Source organism: Haliotis asinina, chromosome 13 (genome assembly GCF_037392515.1).
Source record: "Haliotis asinina isolate JCU_RB_2024 chromosome 13, JCU_Hal_asi_v2, whole genome shotgun sequence".
Taxonomy (NCBI): Eukaryota; Metazoa; Mollusca; class Gastropoda; order Lepetellida; family Haliotidae; genus Haliotis; species Haliotis asinina.
Genome location: NC_090292.1, coordinates 3,500,432 through 3,527,858, shown reverse-complemented (window position 1 = coordinate 3,527,858; position 27,427 = coordinate 3,500,432). Strand labels below are relative to the sequence as shown.

General features: G+C 40.6%; 1 protein-coding gene across 2 annotated transcripts; it reads right to left on the bottom strand.

Annotated features, from left to right (window-relative positions):
• LOC137259259 (ras-related protein Rab-8B-like) lies at positions 1-27,427 on the bottom strand. Of its 2 annotated transcripts, none has more exons than XM_067796892.1 (7): positions 27,273-27,427; positions 11,731-11,791; positions 7,015-7,075; positions 5,408-5,485; positions 4,340-4,429; positions 2,106-2,222; positions 1-1,116 (listed from the first exon to the last, which is right to left on the bottom strand). In XM_067796892.1, exons 1-7 carry the CDS (start codon positions 27,385-27,387, stop codon positions 1,024-1,026), a joined length of 615 nt encoding a protein of 204 aa, XP_067652993.1. In that variant the 5' UTR covers positions 27,388-27,427; the 3' UTR covers positions 1-1,023. The 2 variants fall into 2 exon arrangements, with proteins under 2 accessions (XP_067652993.1, XP_067652992.1); XM_067796891.1 differs by lacking the exon at positions 27,273-27,427 and adding an exon at positions 23,114-23,276.

The following is a 27,427-nucleotide window of genomic DNA, read 5'->3' as shown; positions in this document are numbered from 1 at the left end:
TACAAAGATTGCAATAATTTATTTAGCCCCCACCAGCACTCACTTGAAGATGGCGTATTGCATACATCAGACAGGTCTCTGAACATTTCTTTGCTACACAAGAAACGAATATTAAGCTATGGGATCTACAGATCTCCTCGAGGTGCCAGTCATTGTCACAGGATGGGTGGGTCATTGGGTGATCAGATAAGGGTTACAAAGAATATGACACTTATAGGGGGTAGGGTGATAAAAATTTGTACTCATGAACAAAACTTAGAGATTATATAAAATAACATAGAGAGTTTGGATAATGTCTGTTCAGGGAAAGTCCTGGAAAGAATTTTACTATATTCGGGAGCTCAGACCCATCACTAATGGCATCTGAATTGGGCCAATATTTATATTTTTACTTTCATCAAAATCCTTTGACCCTTCCTTCCTGCAACGAACCGCAAGTCCAGGAGTTTCTCAAGCTTTTTTCTATAGTATTTGATTCTGATCTAAATTTACTCTCTTAACATTAAAGAGGTGGCATGGACCTCTTCTGTTCTCACTCAGTTTCAAGCACGGATGACGAAAATATTCTCAGAGATCAACAATCAGGGTCAGATATGCTTCAGAACTATCAAAAGCAGAAATATTTACACTCATGACACATCCTGGATGATGATAAAAAAACCGTAGCAACTTTTATACAACAATGGCAGCTGTCAACAACCACTGTCCCGGCTGCCATCTTGAATAGTAACCATAGTAACTGTCGTAACATTTAAAGTAGTAGAGTGAAGTACATAGCAGGACGAGTCAGCGAAGCACGAGACGTTGGCTCTGGGTTCTCTCAGCTTGGTCTCTGCTCTCTTCGCAAGTGTCCATGATTTTATGCAACGTGGCAGAAACACATCAAGTTTCCACCCAGGGTCAAACAGTGTCCAGGACAATGACCCTACAATTGAGTACACAAAGGCCAATATTATATGCACGGATAGCCTTCAGTTCAGTCTGTAACAAAACTAGTTCGATCACATGGCAGGTGTCTGCCAATCAGAGAATAGTACACCTCCAGAAAGACTTCTTGGGGGTGTTTTCTTTCTTTAACTGGTAGCCCCCTCCTCGGCTGGATTGGCCTGAGGCATCCTACAACAGAAAGAAAGGGGTCTTTGTTAGTTCACTGATTGTTTGACAATCAAAAATCAATTCAAAAGATCCAATCAGTAACACTACACTATCTTCAAGAATAAATTAAAAGATTGGTGTACATGATAGATTTGCAAATGCCTCCAGGTTCGTTTACGATCTGAGCATCTAATAACTGCCACAATAGATAAGTCAAGACATTTTATAGCTTGCTGAAGGAGCAGTCATTTTCTTCTTTCGTTGGTAGTAATTTGCAGCATAATGTGGCTTAAGGTATTATGAATATACTGTTGCTACACAATAGCTATTACACGTGCTTATTTAAATTGCAGCAATGGATACTATCCTCTTAAATGAAAACTATTAGATTCAGAAGAAATTTATGGGTAGGTTCATTCGGAACATATTATGCAAAAACTCAACACCTATGTGTGTATATTATGGAACTTTGTGGACATAGCATTCTGGTTTACGACCAGTGACAAAAATGATTCATGCATATAATTCAGCATTAAAAACATTGCCAGTGTCTGGGCACTAAATTCGAGGCATAAAAGCTGAGATGTCACCTGAATTACAATACACAATTGCTGAAAACAGATGGAAATAGTAAGCTTTAATGTATGTTTGATAACCTCTTTGAGTAATGTTGTTGATTTTATTCTTACATTTATTCAATTTGTTTGATTTTTAGCTCGAAACATGATTAACTTACTTTTCGGCAACTTCGATGATGTGGACCCATTGGTGATGCATGTGTCCAAGAATTGTATTTTTTCAGGAACATTGCGAAAAACAGTTTATTATTGTAATTCTGTCAATAAAATGTTTTCAGACACTGTGAAACGTGATAAATTTAATAAATACATCATAATTATGGGCCAGTTTACCGACCTACAAATTCCGGGGACTCGTGATGTCTTGGCCGGTTTGGACATGGTGTTGAATGGGTTCAACTAAAGTCATGATGAATCATCCTTCATACTTACTGATTTCCTGTCCATCTTGAGCTTAATGTCTCGTGCTAGTGTGAAGAACGCCTCCTCCACATTGTTGCTGGCCTTTGCACTCGTCTCCATGAACTTGATCCCATGTTCCACAGCAAGCTGCAACAGTGACAAGCACTCAGTTGGCGTAATTGTCTCAGATGTGTCCGACAGTTAACAGACACACAGTTGGTGCCTATGTCTGGGATGTGTCTGATAGTCAGCAGACATTCGGTTGGTGTAACTGTCTGGGATGTGTCCGAAAGGCAGCAGACACTCACTGGGGTTTGTTGGTCAGTCAGAGGACGCTCAGTTGGCGCCTTTGTTTGGGGTTTGTTGGTCAGTCAGAGGACGCTCAGTTGGCGCCTTTGTTTGGGGTTTGTTGGTCAGTCAGAGGACGCTCAGTTGGCGCCTTTGTTTGCGGTTTGTTGGTCAGTCAGCAAAGGCTCAGTTGTTGCCTACGTCTGCAGTTTGTTGGGCAGTTATGGCGACTTGGATGGCGCCTACGTCTGGGTTTTGTTGGTTAGTCAGCAGACGCTCAGTTGGCGCCTATGTCTGGGTTTTTTTTGGTAGTTATGGCGACTCAGCATCTGTGGGGTTTGTTGGTCTGTCAGCAGACACTCAGTTGGCGCCTATGTATGCAGTTTGTTGGGCAGTTACGGCCATTGAGATGGCGCCTACGTCTGGGGTTTGTTGGTCAGTCAGCAGACACTCAGTTGGCGCCTATGTATGCAGTTTGTTGGGCAGTTACGGCCATTGAGATGGCGCCTACGTCTGGGGTTTGTTGGTCAGTCAGCAGACACTCAGTTGGCACGTATGTCTGGGATTTATTGGTCAGTTACATCGGCTCAGATGGTGCCTTTATCGGGGGTTTGTTGGGCAGTCAGCAAATACTCAGTTGTAACCTACATTTGGGGTTGGTTGGGCAGTTACGGCGACTCGGATGGCGCCTTTATCTGGGGTTTGTTGGTCTGTCAGCAGACACTCAGTTGGCGCCTATGTATGCAGTTTCTTGGGCAGTTACGGCGACTCAGATGGCGTCTAAAAAATACGTCTGGATTTTGTTGGTCAGTCAGCAGACGCTCAGTTGGCACCTACGTCTGGGATTTGTTGGGCAGTTACAGCGGCTCACATGGTGCCCTTATCTGGGGTTTGTTGGCAAGGTTACTGATTCTCTCCCCTGAGTTATCTTCAGCAGTCATTATATGTCGTGTGTGCTTATTTCTCAAAGAGTGACAAGTCATTTAAAGTTAGCTGTGTTAGGCCAATCACTTTGTGCATTGCTGAACATTATATTTTGCATGAATTTGTTTGTCTGTTAAATTCAGGCATCTACCCTGAATTTTGAAATTTGTGATGTCATAGAACAAAATGATCTCATGACTTAAAATTTCCTGAATATACTTACGCAAATTTGAAAAAAAGATCTCGCATTTAGACTGATGTTATTCAAATTTCAAACCAAACTAGAGAAATTTAAAGAAATTTAAAACTTGACTCTCCATTCAAATGATCAATAAATGAATAATGATTTAATTGTTTATCATATATGCCAATGGGGCACATTTCTACAGTAAAGGCCTTAGCCTGAAAATGTTCTGTGAGTGAATTGATTCAGCATTTAAATACGCATCAATACAGGGAAGAATTATGAAACACCCCACCACTGACAATACCAACCACAAACAACATACTGGTAAATCACAACATCCTCAATATTAAGACACCAGGGACTACTTTCACAAAGCACTCAGGTAAGTCACTGAGGTCATAGTAAGTCACTAAGGCAATAGGAAATCATTAAGTTGAAAGCAAGTCACTAAGGTAACAGGAAATCATTAAGGTGATAGTAAGTCGCTAAGGTGATAGTAAGTCACTAAGGTGACAGTAAGTCACTGATGTGATAGTAAGTCACTACGGTGACCATAGTGCAATGTTACAGAGGTAAAGGTTAACCTCTGTAATTTGAGTAAAGGCTGCTTTGTGAAAGGACCCTCGGATCCACAAATGGGCTTTACAACCAGTGCCAATCAATGCTACCTTCTCCTTCGACACCTGTCATGTGTAGTTCATTGCACAACACCCTCAATGTTAAGACATCTGATCCTCAGGAGGGATTTACATCCAGTACCTACCTGCTTCCTTCTACCTTTCCTTTGGACACCTGTCATTCATATCACAAGAGCCTTAATGTTAAGACATCTGATCCTCAGGTTGGATTTACATCCAGTGCCTACCTGCTCCCCCTTCTCCTTCGACACCTGTCGTCTGTCGTTCATATCACACTTGTTACCCAGGATCATCTTCTCGACATCCTTCGATGCATGCTGCAACAATCAATATTCACAATAAACATAAACAAGCAAAATTTAACAGATAGTCCTAGGGAGTGGAACAACAAAGGGCATAACCTTGCATTTGAGGTTATTGCACTTATACAGTCATGTGAACGTGTGTGAGGAACACTATATGTGGGGGGACAACATCTTTAATACAGCACGAGCTATATCTTCGTGGGGGTTCTAACACCATGAACAGAACAGAATGGGGCCAGGAGTCATATATACAAGTGTGAAGAGATGAGGCGGAAACCAGCAGGGGTAATGGAGACGAAGAACAATTTGACATGCCACTAGTGGTGCTTAAAATGTTGACTAACCAGGGCTTCAAAAATGTCATTGCCCGACGCCCAGTACAATTCACATTTATTTGGGGCAATGAAGTATGATATCTTACTCGTCCATGGGCCACTAGATAGTTTCCACTTATGGTTTCAAACTATAAAAAAACTTGGATTTCATTTCATCTCAAAATGGAGCTAATAAATTTTGTAATCGTTGGATTACTTCCTTCAGTCTTGTCAATTGAAACAATAAAACATTCATCATGAATGACACCAATGCCATCAAATACACCGAATTCTGCAGATTTGTGGGAAATTCTCATCCCTGACTGAGTACATGATATAATTTACACAATAGAAAAAAGTGCTGCTACCAGATGAGGGACTTTGCTACCTATATTAAACCTGGCAGGAAGCACCTGCTACTTTATCAACACGTTAATTTTGAACACTGGTCATAATTTCATGGCACTGCATAGATGATTTCATTGACACCAAACCAATAAAACTGAAGAGGCTTTTAAACAGGTTTTGTGAGAGATCACCTCTTCATAGCTATCATGAATGGGACTTTACCTGCAATAAATGTCTGGTTTGAAGTCTGGCTGGGTGTTGTTCTGAGTGTGTGTCTGGGTGTCAGACTGGGTGTTGTACCGGTGGAAATGAAAGTCTATATTCTTACCTCTTCTATGTTACGAATCCAATTTCGTATGTTTTCAAATGACTTCTCATTTGTGATGTCATACACCAGCATAATGCCCTGAAACACACAGATGGAGTAAAAATAACATCGCCAAACGTAAGCAAAATCATGTACCAAAATTGCCGGATATCCCCAAATGTTGCTGAGTTGCTAAATTTGGTATTTTTTTGTGGGAAACTGAGTCCCTAATCAAATTATGTAAAAGTTAATTGTCTACTTTTATTAATCAATATGTGACTTGTTGTAAAGGTATGTAAATTCGCCTTGGAGTTACCATAGGATGGTAACATTATCTCCAATCAAAAGAGCACCCCCAATTTGATAAGGGGAGATAACTCTTGCCCAGGTTTACCTCAGGATAAATGCTTGTGTGGCCAAATTATCACCAAGTAGGACTATAAGCATGATAAAAGGAAATAATTGCACAACATAAATACGTGTTTCTAATGTCACATCCCGTCGCATATCATATGCCCACAAACCATAGTATCGAGCCTCACTGATAAGATTAAGAAGGATAAAAGAAGAGACATCGTATAGATCTCAATTAGATACTGACAAACATTATGGACTACTTTAAGGAGTGTGACATTTGTGATGCTTCAAAATGTCCCAAGAATGAAATTCCATAAACTGTCATGAAGTTTGTCAATATTGTACTTCCCAACTACTAAAATGCCATACAAAGACGTTATGGATTCTGGATCCTAAGGCAGCTTAGTTTGGAAGAAAGTCTCGGGTGATGTAGATACAGAGAGGTATCATATCTGAGTGAGTTAGTTTAGTTTTACGCCGCACTCAGCAATATTCCAGCTATATGGCGGCGGTCTGTAAATATCTTGTCATGTCCAGACAATCCAGTGATCAACAACATGAGCATTGATCTGCGCAATAGGGAACTGCTGACATGTGTCAACCAAGTCAACGAGCCTGACAACCTGATCCCGTTAGTTGCCTCTTACAACAAGCAGTCGCCTATTAAAGCAAGCATGGGTTGCTGAAGGGCTATTCTACCTTGGACCTTCACAGGTCACATCATATCTAAACAGAAATGTCACTTTAATAAGACTGTTAAGAAGAAAAAAAGCAATATCTAGTGCTTACGCTACGCATGCTGGTACTACAACGGTTAAATTGTTTTCAGATTCAACAGCCTACAGTTACCCTACTATGTCAAGCACATGTGTCTACATATTTGGCACTATAGTCTGGTAGAAAATGTTTCAGAACAGTGTTTGGTAACTTAACTTTAGAACTATAAGTGCTACTCCAGTTTGGTATGAGGCATAATGTAAGAATGTGACATGTGACCTGCCTATTTGCATGACCAAGTCGCTCAACACCCTTGACATGTGAGGTGTTGTTGTGACTTCAAATAATGATAGAGCTCTTACAGACAACTTTCATATTATCAAGTGATAAATTATGCCAATTAAAATCCTCAATGGTAGAAGAATTATAAAGCCTCATACCACATTGGAAACGAATAGCACATGTAGTTTTAAAGTAAAGTTACCAAACACTGTCCTGAAACATTTTCTGCCAGACTATAGTTAAATGTTTTAACTATGCCTTGTGAGGCTCACCATCGCTCCTCTGTAGTATGCTGTTGTAATGGTGCGGAACCGCTCCTGGCCGGCTGTGTCCCTGAAACAGAGTCATATTGATTGTGATGTCAGGGTAAATTATCACTGTAACTGTCAGTGTTTCATTCAGGGCAATAGGGCAGCGAGGTGGTTAAGGCTTTTGCTTGTACAATGTGTAAAGCCCATTTCTGGCCAAGTTCACCAGCCTTAGAACTCAATCACATATCACCTCTTCTGAGAAGCATGACTGCAATGATTGGGTGCAGTGCCTGGCTGCAGTGACTGGGTGTAGTAATTACAGAGTTTTCTTCCTGGCCGGGAACTCAATATCTAGATTCACTTCCAGCTGTACCCGACTTGGTTTAGAGTACCCGAGTACCCATGTGCCCGCCCCAGCCCTTGTCCCCTCCGGGATTCAAACCCACACCCTCATAGTCACTAATTGTTACAACAGAAAGTCAGCCTTCTAACCCACTCACCTACAATGGCTTCCACAACAGTCATCACAAGATGACATATTGCCCCCTGCCCCGACACATTTGAAAGGACAAATCATCTCACCATTACTTGACATTATTCTTAGATTAAGTTTGAATCGTTTCTGTGGAAATCATGAAAAATGCCATATATCTGTAAACAGCAAGATACACCACTTCAAGATCGGTCTCATATATCTGTCAAGATCTGTTGGAAGATATGAAATGGTTTTTGAGTTGTGCTCCGGAAATGAACCCCATGCCTCCCTTTTGAGACTAAGTACAAATCGTTTCCATGGAAACCAAGAAAAATAAAAATGACAAAATCTGAAAAGTACAAAAGGCACCACTTCAAGATCTGTCTCATATTTCTGCCAAGATCTACTGAAAGATATGAAGGTTTCGTATTGTGCTCCAGAAATGAAGCCCATTCCTCCCTTTTGAAAATTGTTTCCATGGAAATTCAGAAAATGATAAAACTCTGTAAACAGCAAAAGACACAATCATGGGTTGAGTTTGTTATATCTGCCAATTTTGGTCTAAAAATGTTTATACAAACCTGTAGAGGTTATGAATTCTTGTAAAGAATGTCTTCCTTGGGGTACATATATAGCATTAAAATGTCCATTTTAAAATGCCTACGACAGTATGGCATGTATTGAATAAATATTTTACAAAACAAAAACTCGCTTTTGTCTTGTGAGACCACCCCTACAGGGACCCTACCTGGGCCAACTAACAGCCAAGAGCAGGTAACTCTCGCCATCTACCTCGTATCTCACTTTTCACGCTGAACTCGTCAGACAGAACGTGGGGAGACGGGTGGACGTACCCCAAGGAGGACATTCTTCAAAGAATTCGTAACCTCTACAGGTTTGTATAATTCTTTTTCAGAAGAAGTCCTCCTTGGGGTACATATATAGCATAAGACAGACGCCCAACGAACGTGATTCGGGAGCGGCATTCTGTCTGCTAGCGTGTACCCTTCACACGCTCTCATACACTGCTGAAGCTGCGAGAGATAAAGACATACACTTACCCAATCACCAAGCCACTGATGTCAATCAGGCGGGGACATGGCAAGTTAGGGTTGAAAGAGCCAATCAACAACAAACTCAACGGTGATGGACATATGGCCACAACTCATTCTCGTTCTCTACACTGACAATATTCCCTACCACTGTCCACCACCATAAATGAGGAATTAACCACTCCGGAGTGTGGAGAATAGTTTCGTAACTCTGGCTGTGGGACCACATCCGCGCCAAGGCGTACTGAATGTGTCGCATCCTCAAGCGCGCTCTCCAAACAATGTCCACCGTTGCCGCCATGTTGCATGGCAACTGTAGCCAAACCCGAGCAGAAGGGGACTAGAGAAATTGTAAAACAACTCTCTGAACTTTGGAGATCCGATCTGGCGACAGGGAGACTAATCCTCTCGCTGTGTCGAAACATGCGTCTATGAAGATGAGATCCTGTGTAGGAACTAAGTCTGACTTCTTTAGATTGATAATCCAGCCCAACCTGGTGAGAATACACATCACCACGTATCTCGACTCTAGTGAGCGGCAAGTGCCAATTGTCTAGGTACGGGTGGCAGCACCTGCTTTGTGCCCTGGGCACTTGCGCTGGGATTAACATAACTTTGGTGAACACTCTCGGAGACGTGGTGATGCCGAAGGGAAGCACCCGAAACTGATAGCATACCCCGTCTTGGGAAAAACAAAGGTACTTCCGGAACTCGGGATGCATCGGAACGTGCAGGTACGTGTCCTTGAGGTCGATGGACGTGAGCCAATCGCCTCTTTCTACAGATGAGATCACCGACCATAGTGTCTCCATCTTGAATGAGGGTACCTGCAGGATATTGTTCAGGCCTTTTAGATTGAGAATAGGTCTGAACACTCCGTCCTTCTTGGTGACCAAGAAATAAGTGGAATAAAATCCCTTTGCTCCTGTCCCATCAGAACCACCTCCATGGCCGCCTTGTCCAGTAAAGACCGGACCTTGGCGCGGAGCACCTCAGCTTTCTCTGGAACTACCAGCACTGGAGTGCAACGGATCCCGGAAAAGGGAGGTGGATCTCGTTTCCACTCTGGTAAGTGGCCGTCCCTGAGTGTGGATAGGACACAGGGATTGGAAGTCACCTTTTCCCATTCTGAAAGGAATTGAGAAAGGCAGCCACCCACAGGGAGATTTGGCAGGAGACAATGAATTCCTGACGTCGGCAGTACTCTGACTGCTTGATTCGGGTTCACTTGCGAGAGCTCCGGAGGACAACTTACTGGGAAGCCGGGGCCGACTTCCCCTTCCTCGGAAAAGGCTGCTGGGGCGCCGCAGCCTTGCCCTTGCTCCTACCCTTACCCTTCCGCACCTGCAAGGGCTGTGCCCACTTAGCAGAGTCCTTGGCCGGAGCTGAAGGATAAGCGGAGGTAAGAACCGAGGGCCGCGCACGAGACGTGTGAGGCTGTTCTAGTAAGGTCTGTGAACGTAGAAACAGCCTCCACTGACTCCCGGACAACAGTTGCCGCTCCCGGAATGAGGGTGGACCCCATCCGGAAGGGCAGTGACAAGAGAGCTTGCTTGATTATGGTGGATTGGACCTCCGGAGGTCCCCACACCTGCACCAGAGACGTGGTTGGGGACTCCTACGGGTGACGTGTGCAGAGACATCCCCTACTCCGGACGAACGCCGATCTCCTGACAGAGACCGGGCATCACGTCCGAAATCAAGGAATGCACTGAAGCCATCTGCTGTTGTAATAAAGAAGATATTAGTTCCATAGACAAGGCTTGTGATTCAAGGGGAGGTGCTGCGGAGGTAGACGCCACCGCCACAGGGGAGGATCAAAGTACTCTTTGCTGGTTTAGAGCTTTTCCCCCCGAAACTGAAGCCGAACTCTTTTTGACTCCTTTTTACTTTTCTTAGATGGCGGCTCTTGGCCCCAAATATCCCCCCCCAACTCCCTCCTCCACCTGAATTAAGGACCTATAAAATATCAGGTCAGCATGCCTTGTTTTCCGAGCCCGAGGGGAAAACACTTGACAGATCTCACAGCCTTGTTCACCGGGAGCATTTTCTGCTAGACACCTAAGGCATAAAAGATGTCCATCCTGCGGGGGAAGAAGAAGCGCATGTCTTGAACTGGAAAAAACAGAACCGCGCTATGACTAGTAGCAAGCCCGTTAATCCCAAACACATGAATATTCAACAAAAACAATAATACGCACAGGCGATATTTAACTGTAAAATTTTAATAATAACTATTTACCTAAAATATGGATAATAGCCAAACATGTAAAAAAGGGTAATATGTATATATATATATATATATATATATATATATATATATATATATATATATATATATATATATATATATATCCTCTAGTCTTTTATAACCACGCCTAAAAGTACTGGACAAGGCTGGAAAAAAATAACCACGAGGTGCGTGCCGACTGCCATCTTGTCAGGCACGTGGCTGATGACCACAACCACCACACAAAGTTACAACACTTCATGAATGAAAAAGTGTGCCTTATGAATTCCTAAGAATGCCCATGCGCTAAAAAAGGAACCATACATACAGATTTGGTAGCTTTCTCACTCATTGTCTTCAGAATCGTAAGCTTCTTCTCATGTACGAGAGCCTCTTGAATGGACAACTAGAAGACGGTAAGAGTTACCTGCTCTTGGCTGTTAGGCAGCCCAGGTAGGGGTCCTGTAGGAATGGTCTCACAAGACAATAACAAGTTTTTTGTTTTGTAAAATATATATTCAATATTGTTACAAATGTCATAGGCATTTTAAAATGGACATTTTCATGCTATATATGTACCCGAAGGACTTCTTCTAAAAGGAATGAACGGTTTAGAGTTATGCTCCAGAAACCAAATGATAACAGAAACCTGTATTACATGCTGGGGGTCTAAAAATGGCAGTGGTGATGAAGGAAATTTTTTCTCATGTATCTATGACAACGACAAACAGCCATCGACCACGTTGAGTTAAATTAACTTCAGCATTCAGAAAATATGTACAATCATTGTCAATCCCTGTCCACATGCATCATTTATCGTACTGTAGAACCATAGCACCACCTCTGTCTAAGTTAAAGTTACATTGCAGGAGTTACAATCATGTTGCCATGGAGATTGCTTCTCAAAATGGCTCCCTGTAACATAATGCAGTGCCAATATCACCTCGAGCACGACTGGTTTGAATGGAATGCGTACTTACCATATCTGTAACTTGATCTTCTTACCATCTAGCTCGATAGTTCGAATTTTGAAGTCAATTCCTGAAAAACAATACAAAGCAATTAGTGGTGCACTGATTGTTTGACAATCAAACTTCGATAATCGACTGAAAATTTTCCAATGGCTTACAGTGGAATAAGACTTTTTGCATGGATACATATAATATTTCGACCCATGTTTAATTTACATTTATATATACAAGCATTGATTAAAGTTTCGTAGATGTATTATACTGTAACAACATGGTTAAAAAACAACGAATACTCTTGAGAATATAACACTTCATCGAAGCAAGCAATTTGATAGGCTGCTCAGCCAGTAAACAAAATGCCTACTTTCCCGCACAAATGTTTGCTATAAGAATACATTTTGTATTCGCAAAAGGCTCAATTCTTGTCAAATTCACAAACAAGATTTGAATGGATAGCTTTATTCAAATCTACTCCCAGGTGCATGGCCATTAGCATTCTATTCTGATTTCTGCACTGAATTCAATACGCCATGATTTTAAACATCCTTTTATCAATAACAATGTTTTTTATCCATTTCTACTGACGAATGGGTTACGATCTCATGTCATATAACATATCATTCTTACAAGCAATCAGCTGATCTTCTGTTCGTAATTCTTACTTGTAGTAAATCAACAGAAGACATTGATAATCAATCTTTGTCCAATTATGGGTCTATTCCCAACACAACAACCAACAGATACCAAGTCACCAAGCTTGACCAAAGTACAATGTGCCTTCACATACACTCAACCAAGCCACCAAGTCTGACTAAAGAACCTTCACATACACTCAACCAAGCCACTAGTCTGACTAAAGTACCCTCACACACACTCAACCAAGCCACCTAGTCTGACCAAACTACTAACTACTGAATTGTTTTCGGATATATTTTCAATAATGTTTCTGTGATGTCTGGGTTTTTTATCCAAGGGGCTTTTGTCAGTGGGGCTTCGGTCCTTTGAGGATTTCGTCTGGTCATCGCTGAAATCGGCAGAGGTTATCACACATCACGCCAGGGTTGGGTCAGATTTGTGTCCACCTTGTTGACATCATGCCAACTGCTACTAAGTATATATACACCTGGAAATTAATCAAGCAACACCCCAATTTTTTCTATTGGAGCAACTTTGAAGTGTTCTGACAATCAAAATATGCCGGGTTGATATAGTTTGACACTTTTTTATTCAACAGACGATCTCTGACAAACAACTTAAAGGGAAAAAGTATCAAGACTTTGCTTTATTGCAACGAAATCCAAATTCTTAAAACTGTCTTAAATTCATGAAAAAATGGACACAATTTACTATTCATCCACAGACGTTGTCAGGTGTATTAACACAAATGTCACATGGAAAGAAAGAACAGTCATCTGAGAGTCTGCACACCGACTTTCATCAATATCTAGTGTGTCCTCCCTGCGCACGCACCACCGATTCCAGACGCCTCCTCATTCCTTGGATGAGTCTCCGGATCTGATTCTGGGGGATCCTGTTCCACTCCTCATGCAGGGCAGCCGTCAATTCGTTGAGATTATGGACTGGTGGGTCTCTCTGCCTCACACGACGGCCAATAAAGTCCCACAAATGTTCAATGGGGTTGAGGTCAGGGCTCATGGCAGGCCATGGAATTCTGTCAATTGCATTTTGCCGCAAAAAATCATTTACAGCATGCGCCCTGTGAGGTCTAGCATTGTCGTCCATAAATATGGGTCTCGTTGCCAGAGGATGGTTCTCAAAATGAGGTACCACAGCCCTGTCAAGAACCTCCTGTTGGTAACGAACACCGTTAGGTTGCCACGGATGGTAATGATATCCAACTTGCAGTTCATGGAAATGCACCCCCATACCATAACGGAACCTCCCCCAAAGGCCACAGTCTCCTGGATGTTCCGTGGAGCCATTGCTGTGTTCCTCTGCCTCCAGACCCGAGTACGACCGTCCACCATGTGCAGCAAGAACCGGCTCTCATCTGAGAAATGGACCTTCCTCCAAGAGGCAATGTTCCAGTGCAAACGGTCATTACACCAGGCCAGTCGGGCTGCCTTATGGGCTGGAGACAGTCTGGGTCGCTTGATTGGCCTCCTTGCCCGGTATCCTGCAGCTTTCAGACGATTCCGAACAGTCCTGTTCGAGATGGGTCTCCCTGGAAGCCACTCCTGTCTCAACCGAGAGCTCGAGTCGAAGGACCTGCGCCGTACAAGTCTCAGTAAAGCTCTGTCCTCCCGGACTGTGGTCTTCCTGGGTCTTCCTGGTCTAGGCAGGTCTTTAACTTCATTAGTGGCCCGGTATTTTTTCAAAAGTTTTGAAATTATGGAATGATGTCGTCCGATTTGAGTCCCGATTTGTCTTAGAGACATACCAGCATTCCTCATGCCGATTATTTGCCAACGAGTGGCCTCTGATAATTTCCTACGTGCCATGACATTGAAATGAATGAAAAACCGAATGCAATCGACAACCTGCGCTTGTAAACACCCCAGGGAAAAAGTGCATTTTTCGAAAGTTGAGGTTAAAGCAATGCACGTGCGCTGTGCAAGCTTCACGCGCGTCATATCAACCCATGAAAAGCTCATGCTGTATGTCAATACATCAAAATTGAATAATCAATCATCAAAATTACTTCGTTAAACTTTGTTAAGTTTTTATGTGTCTTTGAATTTGGTGTTGCTTAATTAATTTCCATATGTATATGTATGATGTACAGATCTCTTCAGACCCGTGAAGGTCCGGGGTACAATAGACCTTCAGAAATCCAGGCTGGCTATAAAAGGCGACTATGCTTGTCGTAAGAGGTGACTAACGGGATCAGGTGGTCAGACTGGCTAACTTGGTTGACACGTCATCAGTCCACAGCTGCGCAGGTTGATGCTCATGCTGTTGATCACTGGACTGTCTGGGCCAGACTTGATTATTTAGAGACTGCCATATCGATGGAATATGGGGCATGAAACAAAACTGACAGATCTTTACATGAGTGAGTGAGTGAGTGAGATAGATTAGTTTTACACCGCTTTTAACAATATCCCAGTAAGATCACAGCTGGGGACAGGAGAAATGGGCTTCACCCATGTGAAGAATCGAAACCCAGATCTTTGGCATGAGATGTGATTGCTATAACAGTAGTTCATTATTATGTGCATTTCATCTGGAATACAGTAATATACAATATGAAGCGATAACTACTCATTAAGACTTATTAAGTGAGTGAGTGAGTACAAGTATTTAGTTTTACAAATCAGTAATATACAATATGAAGCGATAACTACTCATTAAGACTTATTAAGTGAGTGAGTGAGTACAAGTATTTAGTTTTACAAATCTTTTAGAAATATTAAACCAATATAAAAACTGGGGACACCAGAAATGGGCTTCACACATTGCACCCATGTGAGGATAAGCTAGACATTTACTATTAGGACAAGGGCTGGTTAAAAAGATAAATTGTTGAAAATCATCGATAGGAAAAATCATGAATGATCATCATTAAGAAAAGGGTGTCAATGGTAATATCGTACATAAACCTTGTGTCGAAATAAAAGTTTTCATTTACTAATGCAATACAAAAAATTAGATTTTCATTCATGTTTCATGTAAATTCTGCTCAATGCACTGTTTTGCATAAATAAATAAGTCATGCATAAATACGTCACTACCCACCTGAGGTGTGAAATATTCATTTCTTTCAGACTGTATCTTTTGCGGTTTACTTCTCTGATATTTAGCGATAATGAACAGGGGTTCAAACAGAGGTTCATGTAGTTGCCACAGGACCAATGACCTTAAGAACCACAGGACCAATGACCTTAAGAAAGTAACTTGTCCTGAATAACTTTTTACTTGCATTGATTTTTATGACATAATCATGATGATGTAATTATGAAAGAATAAATCATGGTATTTGATGCTAATGTTTACTGACTATTAATTGAAAAGTGACAATTAGCACAGAAAGATAACTCTACTTTATTATCATTGCGAAATTTAATCGCTACATTTTGAGCAGATATGAAGAGGAAACAAGTTTAATGACAGTTTGAAACTGTAAGCGGAAATTATATAATAGCCCAAGGACATTTGATTACCCGAAATGAAAACTGACTTGTCGCAGGCGTCAGGCGATGGGATTTTTTAACCCCTGATCGATCATTGTTTAATTACTGATGATGGATATTTATTATCTGTACCAACAGCTTGTTTGATAGATCACCATGTTATAAATTACTATAATGTTACGTTGAGTTGGTTGTGTGAAGATCCACGTTAGAATTGACATTCAGCAACCAATGCTTATCTCAAGAGGTTTCTAACGAAATCAGGTGGTCAGACTCGCTGTCTTGGTTGACGTGCGCCATCGTATCCTAATTGCATGGATCAATGCTCATGATGTTGATCACTGGACTGCCTGGTCCAGAGTTGGTAGTTCACTGACTTCTGCCATGAAGCTGGAATATTAGCTGCAAAGTGCAACAATAAACAGGTCAACCAACCTATGACTTGGCAGTGTTCATACAAAATAGAGTCTGAGTTAGAACTTGTCTTCAGCACAAACTACTGTTTATGATGTCAACTGACTTCTTTCCCTGCCATTCTAGAAGTGAAGTAGATGAAAAATGAGGACTGTCATTATGGATATGCGTCTTTATTCTGTATGGGCAACATTTCAACATACGTTTCTAATGTCAGAGTTAAGCAAGTAATTTTTACAATGGAGAGATGACAAGAAGCTCAACACCAGCGTGTACCGCAAACCAACCCATACAGACCAGTATCTCTATTTCTCTCCCTGTCACCATATCCAAGTCAAGAGAGGGATAATCTCCACCCTGACCTGACCAGTCAAGAATATCTGCTCCACAACTGCATCCCTAGACACTGAGGTGGGCCATCTACATCCTTTAATTTCTGGATGTTTATTATTTACAGACAGCGGGCATATGACATTGGCGAGCAAAACAAGAACATACAGAACATGAACATAACACTAGCAGCAGGACCTTTTAAATTCAATTTTAACGTCTTTAGTAAACTTACATCAAACGGCCGTTCAGGAAATATGAAGATACGGCAACATTCAACAACTACAGACCTTTGTTATCTTGCCGTTAATTTGCTAGGTTCTGCTCCTAGGTTTTGGAAAAAATGGGCCAAGGGCCCCTACCTGTATGATTTTAAGGGACAGAAGAAAAATCAGGTGGGTTTGAATATTTCATCAGTGTTACATTCATCAACACCATTTCCAAAAATCTTGTTAATCCCATCTGCTGTTCAGCCTCCTCTCTGCCATGCTTGACAACCACGAGTAAGCTAGATATATAACAAATTATATGTTTGACTGATGAAATTCACTGCGAAATGGACGCAGTGACCACTAATACATTCAAAATGGTGGCAATGCTGGCATAAACTTTGTGTTGTTAGTATGTCGAGTATTGCAAGCAAACAATACACTAGGCACATAAAGAAACTGTGCATACAAAAACTTAAAATCTAAATTTATCAAACATGTGGAGACACATCAGGATTTAAACTCAAGAGATTAGTGACATGAATCCAACATGCATGCACGTGCCACGTTCCGTGATGTCAGTGGTTTCGCAATACATTGTTGCATGTGCATTTAGGGACAGAGAAAGAGAGCAAACGAATGCCACACAATACTGTCACTTTGGAAAGCTCAACTCCTGCCCTTGCGGTCGTTCAAGAAATTAAAACACTACTGAAACACACAGCATGCCATGGCTAACATATGCATGTCATGAGGCCACTGGGATGGTCCGTGAAGGAATGTCTCAACGACAAGTGGCTGCACATTTCCACTGCCACCAGAACACCGTTTCTGCATTTGTCAGTTGTTACCCAAACTCAAATGACATAATCCATCGGCCACGCTCTGAACATTCACTTGTAACAACACTAAGGTAGGACAGATGAATAAGGGTGACTCATCTTCGCAACATGTTTCAGACTGCAGTGATGACTGCCCGGACCATCCTAGGACTTCACCATATTCACCCCAATACAGTATGTCATCACAGGATCAGACCACAACGAACCGCCACACGACCTATCCTGACACATCATCATCAACAAGCTTACCAAATGTGGTGCCAAAATCATGTCCGCAGACCCTTGTTTTGATGGAAAAATGTTGTTTTCACAGGTCCAGGTTTAACATTTCCCATAGTGATGGATGTCAATATGCCTATGGACGCGTGGGAGAACAATATGCACAGGCCTGTGTCTTGGAGCGGAATCGCTTTGGTGGTGGTGGTGGTGGTTCCATGATGATACGGGTGGAATACAGCATGATAAAGAACTCCTTTGGTGATTATTCATGGCAACTTAACTAATGTGGGCAACAGGGATCAGATTCTTCGACCTGTGGCAATTACTTTTCTGCAACGTCATGGCCCTGGGTTAACATTTCAACAGGACAATGCCCGCCCTCATATGGCAAGGGTTGCTCTGGATTTCTTGCAACACCACAACGATGACTTACTGCATTGGCCTGCAAATTCACCGGATCTCTCCCCAATAGAGCATGTTTGGATGAGATTGAATGATGTCTACGCCGTCTTCCTCATCCGCCAGATAACATCCTTGACCTTGCAACAGAACTTGAGAGAATCTGGCGTGACATCCCACAATCTTTCCTTGCACGTTTGATAGGCTCTATGCATCGTCAATGCACTGCCAGTCTCAATGGCGATGGTGGACATACCCGTTACAGAGTTTGTGACATGTCGTTTGACCCCTGTCCCACTTGTGGACTTGTGACATCGAGATTGACTTTTCAATTGAAATTCTCCCTACTTGTTATGGTCTCATGATCCCTCAATCAAAATTTATATGTACCTTTGACAATGTTATCATACTCATCAGATGGGATAATACTTGGACAACACACAGTTCCTTTATGTGGGTAGTATATATTTAATCATAAGTGGCGTGCATAAAGGGACAACTTTTTATAAAGGTGCATTTTCTTTGAAACAGGATGTGCCATTAGGTACGCTGACTGGGAAAATTTATGCACAATGAAAAACTTCATGCTTGATAACCACTATCCTGAGCTAACAACACTGATCAGGTACAGTGAACATATTTTGTCTATGTCAATTCTATACATCAAAATAAACCGGACGCTCCCTTCAACTCATCAAACTAAGACTAAAAAACATACTTATCTACACCCAAATTCAATGATAACATGATCAAATAACTAGGTAATCATAAGATAACCTTGATGTCTGGATACAGTGAGCATAACATGCACTTCAAATGCATAACATACGTTCATTTAATGATATTCCTTTCAGAGTATGGAGCACATGTATTGTCCAAGTTGGCAAACTGTTATTCCAAAACATTGTCAAGAGTGAACTGTGGCATATCTGTAAATCTATGAAATGAATTCAAAACCAAATGGCTCCTGTGAGTGCTCATGTGCACCAAGCAAGATTGGTTTCACCAACTTTCAGTCCATTATTGACAACTCAGGTGCTTGCAAAAGGGAGGTAACTCTAATCCATGTCTCAAACAATACAGACAACTTGAGAACTCACTAAGTGGAGGCAACAAATTCACATCATTACTTTCAAACCATCTACAGTGCAGGAGAGAGAAGATTTAAAAACAAAACAGTATCATGTAAGGATGAAAGACTGAGATTTCTGAATCTGCAAAAAGTGATGTGTTCACTGCAGTGAAAAATATTCCATTGCTGAAACTACTTCATGACGGAACAAAGTTTGCTGTCTAGTATCTTGTTGCAGAACAGAATACATGGACATGTAAACATTTTGCCCCATGTTGTGTCAAGTCTTGTTAGGTTTGGCAGTAATATAAAGCTGACACTTTAAAAATATTTTCTTCAAAATAACATATGTATTCATGTCAAAATGATGGATCGATCTAATTTCACCAAGTCATTACAGAACAGGCTGATGCTATATGACCCTCACAAGGGTTCAAAAATCCCATCGCCTGATGCCAAGGACAAGTCAGTTTTCATTTCGGGCAATCAAATAATGGTATCTGACTTGTTCGTGGACTACTTGATAATTTCCACTTATGGTTTCAAACTGCAAATAAACCTGCACTACCTTTCACATCTTCTCATAATGTAGCTATTACATTTCACAATAATAGTAATTTAGAGCTATGACTCTTTCAAATTTATCACACATCAATAAATTGTTTAGTAAACATTAACATCAAACATTGTCTCATAAAATGAGGAGAAGTGAAAAATTAGTCAGGACAGGTCACTTTCTTGAAGTCACTTGCCCTGTGGCATGTGGCTTTTAGTTTTATAAAACTGAACCCCGGTCTCATGTGACCACGAGATTAGTGTGTGTTAGTGTGTGTGTTAGTGTGTGTGTTAGTGTTAGTGTGTGTTACTGTTCGTGTGTGTGTGTGTGTGTGTGTGTGTGAGAGAAAGAGAGTGAGAGAGAAAAGGCGAGTGTGAGAAAGCAAGAGTGAGTTAATTTGAGAGAATGAGAGTAAGGGTGAGTGAGCAAGTTAGTATGAGGAGTGTGTGAGAAAGCAAGAGTGAGTTAGGGTGAGAGAATGAGAGTAAGGGTGAGTGAGCAAGTGGGTGTGCAAGTGTCAGTGTAAGAGTGAGTTAGTGAGAGTGAATGAGTGCGAGTGTGAGAGAGTGCGAGTGAGAGTAAGAGAGTGAGAGTAAGGGTGAGCAAGTGAGCGTGAGTGAATGAATGAGAAAGTAAGAGTGGGTGAGTGAGTGTTAGTGAGTACAGTTTTACTCTGCTTTTAGCAATAATCCAGCGATATCATAGTCAGAGACACCAGACATGGCTTCAAATATTGTACCCATTTGGGAAATCAAACCTGGGTCTTAAGAGTAAATGTGAATGCTTGACCCACTAGACTACACACATGAAATATCCTCTAATCTCCCTCGAAACTGTAAAACCTGTTAACAAAATCCTTTTATGTTTGACGTGCCACTATTCACAATGCCAAATCAAGTGTATACCTATGTTGTCATGGTAACAAATACAAAATTCCTGGGCACTTATGGCAGTGTCGCTGCCATGCACGACATTGAAAAAAAGTTTCAATCATAAGTTTAAAGTTATATGAAATTATATCATTGTTCTTTGTTCACTGGAAAATGGAAACTGCAAAAACCACATGCTGAACTTTTATTTATTTACATATTTTTTTCTGTTTTTATTATTTCAAAGTAAATATAGGTGCCCATGCTGAAGTCTTACTCATATAGATACTTTTATTATGAAAGGCTCTCATCATTTGGTTTGCTCAATTACCAAATCCTGAACTCAATTCAAAACTACTCAGATGCCTCAGGTTATCTCATATTCATTGGAAACAAAAACTGAGTTATTTTCTTTGGGCTGATTAAAATCATTTAATTTGGGGCTGATAAAATTTTGATGGTACTATGTATAGTCAGGCAACATCATTCTACTTGAAGCCATAAAATAAGGACTGGGGTGAAGGTTTAGTGTTAAGTTAGGGCCTTAAGAGGGCATATGGGTAGTGAGGTAAATAAGTTTCCAAATTTTGCTAGCCTGCCAGCCTAGCTATGCCTGACACTTCCTAGCCCACAAAATAATTCACTGGCCCAAAATTTTAATATAGACATGGGCTTTATCATTAAGCCGCTCATATGATGAACATTTCTGTCAGGCCATAATCCTGCATGATTTAAAATGTATAATAACTTATTGTAACAAGTAGAAGACAGTGATGTATTTACAAAATGACTCCATGGAACAAAGGCCACAGTCAAGATGAATGATTCACACCATCATATTTCACATCTTAAAAACAAGAAAAAGTGCAGTCTTGAATAAGAAAAATATTTATGCTGTGCATATCCAAGAAGATGTCTGGAGTTTTAAATAACTTAAAAAAAAAGGTTTAAGGAGGTTGTTCTCTCAAGGAACATCCCACCTACAGAACAATTGATCACAGACTATCGATCATTCATAATGTTAGTGTTTAACACTCGGGGAAAGATTTGCAAAAGAGAAAGCGATATGATATGAGACATATTATGAGTCCTGTCATTGGCTGTTACCGGTCAGGGGCGGTGGGGTAGCCTAGTGGTTAAAGCGTTCGCTCGTCACACCGAAGACCCGGGTTCGATTCCCTCCCATGGGCACAATGAGTGAAGCCCATTTTCTGGTGTCCCCCGCCGTGATAGATGTGTTGTGATATAAATATTAAATGAGAATAATTCATACTGAAAACAGTGCCAACACTTACTGGCTTCTTTTACTGGGACATACAGATACATATTCACTAATCAGTAAACATTTTGATCAATTCCTTGATTACTATTTCCTACCATTACCAATCAATTATCGATGAAATCGATTAATCGGACAACCACTAATGGATCACTGTATGTTACAGGTGTCCACAATAACAGCCACATTGTATTACCAGCATTGCCACTATATTCACAATATCAGTATTTGCCTGCATTGTCCCTCTACATGGTAACAGATACAGAATGAGCTCAGTATATCACTTTTCATAAGAGGCATGCCCATTCAATTACGTTAGCAACCTGTTATCATATAATGACACACAATACCACAGTTACTAAATAACTTGAAAGAGTAAACAAAAATTAACAACTCAAGTTATTGTTGCAATGGATTCCATATGATTAAACCTTAGATTGTGAAAACATCATTGTTTTTGTTTCGTTTCTTGTGGAAATGAAACCATCATTGCTACACCAACAACAGCCAATTATAACTATTGCTGGTAGGTGACAAACATAACATGTTTCATTTTGTGATATGTGAGCCTTCTCATAACGGCACGGAACACAATAAATTTTGCAGCATGTCCGAATCATATCTCTCTGTAAAGGAGGAATATGAAGTTGCACCTCTTAAAAGAGGCTTTGACAGCCACACTTCTGACTGCAAATCGATTTAAGACAAATATTAATATGCAGATCAAGGGTACATATACAGTATATTATATACCAATTATTACATGTCATCTCACTCTTACAACTTTATATTTCCGTCGTCTCACCAACAAAACAACTTAAAGTAAATATGTCATTTCTAGTGGCATACAACTGGTCCACGGTTTGCTCAAGTGGCCATAACTTGTCACAAAGGGTCTACCATACCAGTATGTCTCCCTTTAAGACTACAAAATCGGATGTGGAGAAATCCGTTAATCCGGAAGTCATATAGAATAAGAGTCGAATAAGCATACGTGTGACTAATTCAAAGATGTCAGAGGAGAGCGTGAAATTTTTAGAATTTCTGACATCGGACATCAAAACTTTGAGACCCCGGGATCATCTGTGTATACGTTCATACTGACTCACCTATCGTTGATATAAATGTAGAATTAAAGGCATCTTCTGAAAATCTGAATAATAAACACGTTTTTCCTACACCGGAGTCTCCAATCAGTAAAAGTTTGAAAAGATAGTCGTAAGTCTTCGCCATTTTGTCTGAACAGGAAACACCCTCATTTGCATAAATGACGGTGACGTATAAGAAAGTTCACTTCCGGTTTCCTGGGGGTCACGAGCAAATGAGTCAGCTGAGGTTTTTCATTGCTAATATGTTTGCAAGCGAGTCAGTGTATTGAGAGAACGTGTTCCAGATAAGATACTCAATGCATGCCGTTACTATAAAAAGGGGTTTTATCAAGCTTCAGTCAGATAAGAGCAAATCAGTGACTTGAAGCAAGGTTTATGTATACATATGACATAAAATACAACAATTTAGTATTGCCATTAAAAAATGTCTTGGTCGCGGTCCCGATCAAGCTGTTTCTGAGATAGAAAAAAATGTTCCCTCGTCTTTATTTTATTTATTTATTTTTTTGCTGTCTAATAATTTTTAAAAGGGGCACTGTCAAGGACACTTTTGAAAAAAATTGAAAAAAAGGTTCCCCAGAAACCTTTCTTATGCAACTTCGTAACACATCATCTCGACAACTTTTGCTTTCACTGCAAAAGTGTAATGGAAGTCTTCCTCATCTAATGTAATTCTTCTCTATTTACCGTATTTCTTGATTTCTTGTTTGAGTTTTTCAATTTAACAATCGTTTAAGAGATCTGATAAAAATACCGTATTTCCACTAGTAAGTGTCGGGTATCGAATAAGCGCCGTATGTTCAAGTAATAATGGTCTACAAAAAAAACCGCCGGGTTTTGATGTCCGTTGCAAAAATACGTGCCCAGGCGTTTTTTTAGCGAATCTTTTTAACGATTATTAAATAACAGTATTTCTATGTGGGTGGAGACATGTTAGCGACATGTGTTCGTTCGTCAACGTGACAAAATTAAGAGGTTTCCTGAATAAGAACGCAAAGTTTTACCTCGCCAGATTTCTGACGGACTGTCTAGATTTACAGGTAGCAATCCCAGTTGGTCTAGTAAACATGCTTAAAAAACATGTTCCATAATTTTGAGTACTTTCTACATATCGTAGAATCTCTTTTTCAAGTTGAGTGTTAAATTCCGTCCTGACAGTTATTGTTCGATCACTGAACAAACGTGTCGCAAGCTCAAATCACCGCGTTGACATATTATCACTGAAACAGCGACACCTATCGATGTGCGCGCGGAGTCGGAATTCTCGGAAAATGACTGTTTTGAATAGACTGTTACACAGTAAATACATGTCTCGGGTTCATGACATTAGTCACTGCAACCAAAACTTGAGTTATTTTCTTTGAATTGTCTGTTTATATTCAGTTTTGGACTTACTTAATAAACTGACTTAACCCAGGCATACAGCACCGACTTTTAGAAAAGCTATTGAAGTGCTCCGATTTTTAGACATATTAAAGTCATTTTCATTTTTGATTCTCTTGATTCAGCTGACGGGCCTTTGGTCAAGTGCATATCATAAATCATAAGGAAGCAATCGCCTAATGCATGGTATATGTAATTGGGACATTAATTACTGTTTTCCAAAGAAAAAACTGAAACTGGTTAGCAGTGCTGTGACAAAAATATAAATATATATGCATGCATACAACTTTCCTGATGAATATCAAAGTTCACTACATATTTATAAAGGGTAAGTGAGTTTGGTTTAACGTCCGTTTAATTGTTATATTATAATTATTATATCATAATTATTATTATTATATTATTATTGTAACATTATTGCAATATTACGGCGGGGAACACAGAAACGGGTTTCAATGTGTGAGTGAGTGAGTGTGTGAGTATGGTATTAGAACTACTGGTAACTGTTTCAGATTTCCTATTTAACAGACAGGTATGTGTCTCTTTGATCCCATAACACACGGATGTGTGAGTAAGTTTAGTTTTTCGCCTCTTTTACCAATATTCCATGATGGGAATCGAACACAGACCTCTGATGTGACGAGCAAAAACTTAAAGCACCAAACAAACCCAGACGAAATCCGCCTTTACTGGGAACTGAATTTTATAAATTGCGGAAAAACAACATTTTACTGTGGTGGATGTTAGGCATCCTAGGCTCCAGTCAAAGAGTAGTCGGCATCACCTATAAAATTATGCAAATGCAGCTGCTTATATTTTTCTGCTTATTAGTTGACTACCTCACACAAATAGGTTGTATTCTGTTCCAGTCTCCATTTACTGTCTGTAAAAAAATAACTGCATAGCAAACCCATGGAAACAAAAGATGCAAGGTACATTTTGTGTGTTTGGGACAGGTACAAGTCCGATAGAATCAAACGTAGAATTTTGAAACAATTTGAAACAAAAAAATGCTTGTTAAAGTGACTCCAACTTTCACGTTCAGAGACGATTCCCAGTCCGTTTTTAGATGACGTAAGCATAAGGACATAACTTCACACATGATGCAAATGGTTCAAGCGAAAACCTGAATGTTCATAAATGTGTCAGCTGTCAATATAATTTAAACAGGGCACCTTGAATATCTAGTCACAATGTTTTTGAAAGACTAAAATTGCGCTGTCCTTTAAAAAGAGCATCCGTATAAGTGTAACTCAAGTAATCCAAATCTTTCACTGTTGATTACGACGTGAGGTCATCTAATACTATTCTGAACATATTTTATATGATATTATCTGAACATACCTTTATCCAAGAGGTACCATATTGACAGATTTTCATTTCCTGCAATAAGTCTTTGGGAAATATTGCACCTGAATGTGTTGCTATGACCAAAATCTCGTTCAGTCACCACATGACCCACACATGGAGATTTTGGATTTGTTAACTATTCCATCAAAATATTTTCTTATTTAAAGTTTCGATAGGGGTAGCCCAGTGGTTAAAGCGTTCGCTCGTCACCCCGGAAGACCGGGTTCAATTCCCAACATGGCTTCCGCCGCCTTGATGCCACTCACTCCCTCACTCAAATTTTGTACATGTGTAATTTAGTGGCCACTACTTCCCGTTGTTCGTTTGACATTATACGTTAGACGACCATGCATGCACTAAACGATGCAGCCTACTAACTGTCAACACCAATGTCCATCATCAGATGACGATTGGGCCACAGTCTGGCCTTTTCCAGTTTGGTGCAGTCTGACCAGTCTGACTACATAGCTAAATAACGCCAACAGGTATAAAACTGGAACACCGGGAGTTGTCTCCACTTTGAAATTGCCAATAAACACGCACTTCTGAGATCACCCCTGTGCAATACTCTTCAAACAATGTCTGTAAAATGTGCGACTTACTTTGTCAATTTGGTTTAGTCCCGAATGGAGAAAAGATTTGGTGTGCTGTACATAAACGCTTCCATTGTCAAAACACCCGAAATGAGCTGTGCTGCATAGTCTAATGAACTTCTAAAGACGGGCCCAAACAGCATCGAACTTGGAGCAGTATTAACGCAAATATGTAAGAGATTGGTTTTCTAATATTTAGAGAGAATTGTTTTCCACCGCTGTTAGCAACGCTACGGCAATACAACGGCGGGTTTCACACATTCTACTCAAGTTGGAATTCAAACCTGTCGTCACAAGCGAACGCTTCAACCACTAGACTATCCCACCCAACCTTAGAATAATTAGACCATAACAATTTTATAACGCAAAACAAAACCTTACAAACTGAGGTTCTAAACTCGTCATAATTAAGAGACACTGATTTGACTTACTAGCTAATGACATGACGAATAGTTTAGAAATTTCGCAAGGCTACTCATAAAATCGACACGCTCTCTCACGTATTTTCTACACGCACGCGCATATGTACTCACAAACACACACACACTACACACACAGAGAGACCCACATACACACACATACACACACACTACACACTACCTACACACACTGCACACACCGTATACACCCAGGCACACCGCACACACACTACACACACGCTACACACACTACACACACACACACACACACACACTACACACACATACCACACACACCGCATACACACTACACACACACTAGAAACACACACACATAGTATTCGAGTTAATGAATATACTGTGATCACTCGTTGACACGTTTTTCACACACAAATGAGACGACATCCCACTTACCGACTTTTTGTTCGTTGTCTTTGACGAAATGAAGCATCAGCTCCTGTTTGCCGACACCAGAATCTCCGATCATCAAAATTTTATAAGGTTTATCAAAGGTCGAGTCAGCTTCCATCTTGTCTCAAGTGAATGTCTCGTCCCCGTCACTGACCTGT